The 2,500-nt window shown below is 46.0% G+C and overlaps 1 protein-coding gene across 1 annotated transcript in view; it reads right to left on the bottom strand.

Moving 5' to 3' along the window:
- The window catches only part of LOC308360474 (fibulin-2-like), a gene marked incomplete at both ends in the record, with an annotated part of 45,252 nt that overhangs the window by 28,964 nt on the left and 13,788 nt on the right, over positions 1–2,500 (bottom strand). Inside the window, one exon of the mRNA XM_080832405.1 lies at positions 1,469–1,598. Within this exon, the coding sequence (XP_080688531.1) occupies positions 1,469–1,598 (130 nt within the window). The remainder of the gene's footprint in view (positions 1–1,468; positions 1,599–2,500) is intronic.

The raw sequence follows: 2,500 nt of genomic DNA, 5'->3' as shown, positions 1-2,500 counted from the left end.
TACGGCGTCCTGTCTGAGGTTGTGAGCTTGAGGCTAGTGCGGTACGGCACGGTGTCCACCGCACAGGTGGCGCTAGCACCAGCCCAACAACCTGAGAGCTGCCGCGAAAACTCTCCAAGCCCAATATTTCACCGCTCCTGTGGCACTGCAAGCCAGGTAGCGCTCGGGGAGGGGAGTGTGGGGGGGTTTATGGCGGGGGCGTAAAAGTAACTCCACTGCCACTGTGATGAAGAGCAGAGGCTTTTATTGTGTGGCCTGAGTTATGGAGCTGCCACTGCAGACTGAGGTGGAGTGTGTGTGTGTGTGTGTGTGTGTGTGTGTGTGTGTGTGTGTGTGTGGAGTGTGTGTGTGTGTGTGTGTGTGTGTGTGTTCATCACTCCACTGCAGACTGAGGTGGAGTGATGAAAGCCACCGTTTGACTTCTGCCTGAAGCCCCCGGGTCCGTAATGACCCCAAGCTGTTTGGTGGAGCTGCACTTCCTGGAACCCCCTGCTGCTGCTGCGGCGGGCTGATGAATGGGCCAAAGCTGCACCATGGTACTACCTCCACACACACACATACACACACACACACACACACACTTACACACTCACACTCACACTCACACACTCACTCACAAACACACACACACACACACACTTACACACTCACACTCACACTCACACACTCACTCACAAACACACACACACACACACACACATACACTCACACACACACACACACACACACACATGGTGCTACCTCCACCACTGATTAGTTTGTTCTTGCTGGCAGGGGAGGGGCCGGCCACTGCAGTGCTGTTTATCAGGCCAGGGTGAGCACAATTCGGGGAAGTCGACACACAATCATCACACCAACTCCAGCCAATAAAAAACATTTCTTTCCCGTCGATACCGCTACGATAGTGGAGGAGAAAACAACACCCCAAAAATGAATCTCTTGAGAAACTACTAGAGAGCAGAGGCCATAATCAAAAAGCCCTGTCCTCTCTCTCTCTCTCACACTCTCTCTCACTCTCTCTTTCACTCTCACATGCTCTCTGTCTCTCTCTCACTCTAAAACTCACTCTGTCTGTCTTTCTCTCGCTCGCTGTCTCTCTTTCACTCTAAAACACACTCTCTCTTTCACTCTCTCTCTCTTTCTCTCGCTCTCATTTACACTTCCTCCCTCGCCCTTTCTTTTACTCCTTTCTTCTTTCACCCTCCCTCCCTCACACTCTCTTTCTCCCTCTCTCTCTTTTTTCCTCCCGCGCGTACTTACCCTCTCGCTCTCTCTCTCTCTCTCTCTCTCTGTCTCTCTCTCTCTCCCAGACTCTGTTTAAATTCAATCACAGTAATTAGATTAGCGGGCGACTCGGAGCAGACCCCTAAACTTTCGCGCGCCTCCTCCTCGGGTAATGACCCGCCCAGGGACGGGGGACGGGGGACGGGGACAGGGGACGGGGGGGGAACCAGGTCACATTACTAACCTTATAGGAGTCCACACCACAGTGGTCATTATCGTCCAGCTCACAAGCGTCCCCTCGCTTGGCAGCCGTGACGCCGGCCAAACACTTGCTCTCCTTCAAAGCTCCGCGGCAGCACTGCCTCTGGGCCGACCTGTCACGGGGGGACACATTAAACAAATACAGTACCAGTCAAACGTTTCATTTTATGAAGAAGTGTTTTCTTTACTTGTATTATTTTTCTACTGAAGACATTTAAACTGCGAAAGAACACATATGGGATGATGTACTAAACAAAAAACATTTTATCTACCATGTAGAAAATAATGAAAGTAAAGAAAAAACTTCTCAAAAAATGAAAAGGTGTGTCTAAACTTTGTACTGGTTCTGTATATATAAATATATAAATATATAAATAAATATCAGTCAAAGGTTTCATTTTCAGGAAGCCAGCAGTAGCTTGGGGGATTTGGTGTATGATTGTCCTTAGCTCCTTTCTTTTCTTCTGGGGAAAAATATAGGCTACAGCTGTGTGGTAAACAACACCATCATCTCAAAGTAACTTGACACTTGATTCCCCAAAATACATACAGTACCAGTCAAAAGGTTTGGACACACCTTTCCATTTTGTGAAGAAGTGTTTTCTTTACTTGTATTATTTTCTACAGTGTAGATTTATACTGAAGACATTTAAACTGCGAAAGAACACATATGGGATGATGTACTAAACATGTTTTTTTTTTATCTACCATGTAGAAAATAATGAAAGTAAAGAAAAAACTTCTCAAAAAATGAAAAGGTGTGTCTAAACTTTGTACTGGTTCTGTATATATAAATATATAAATATATACATAAATATATATATATGTATATAATTCTATATGTATAGAAAACAGAGGTGGAATGTAAACACTTGGAAAGCAGAAAAAACTGCTCCATCGTACTGACTGGAAACAGCCAGGGTTTGCCAACTGGCATAACTATTGGACCCGGAGGAGAGACTAAAGACTAGAGCCATCTCCAGCCCAGCAGACAAGGGTAGGAAAAAAGAAAATA

The sequence above is a fragment of the Sprattus sprattus genome (assembly GCF_963457725.1).
Source record: "Sprattus sprattus genome assembly, chromosome: 2".
Classification (NCBI taxonomy): Eukaryota; Metazoa; Chordata; class Actinopteri; order Clupeiformes; family Clupeidae; genus Sprattus; species Sprattus sprattus.
This window is presented reverse-complemented; position numbering and strand designations above follow the sequence as displayed.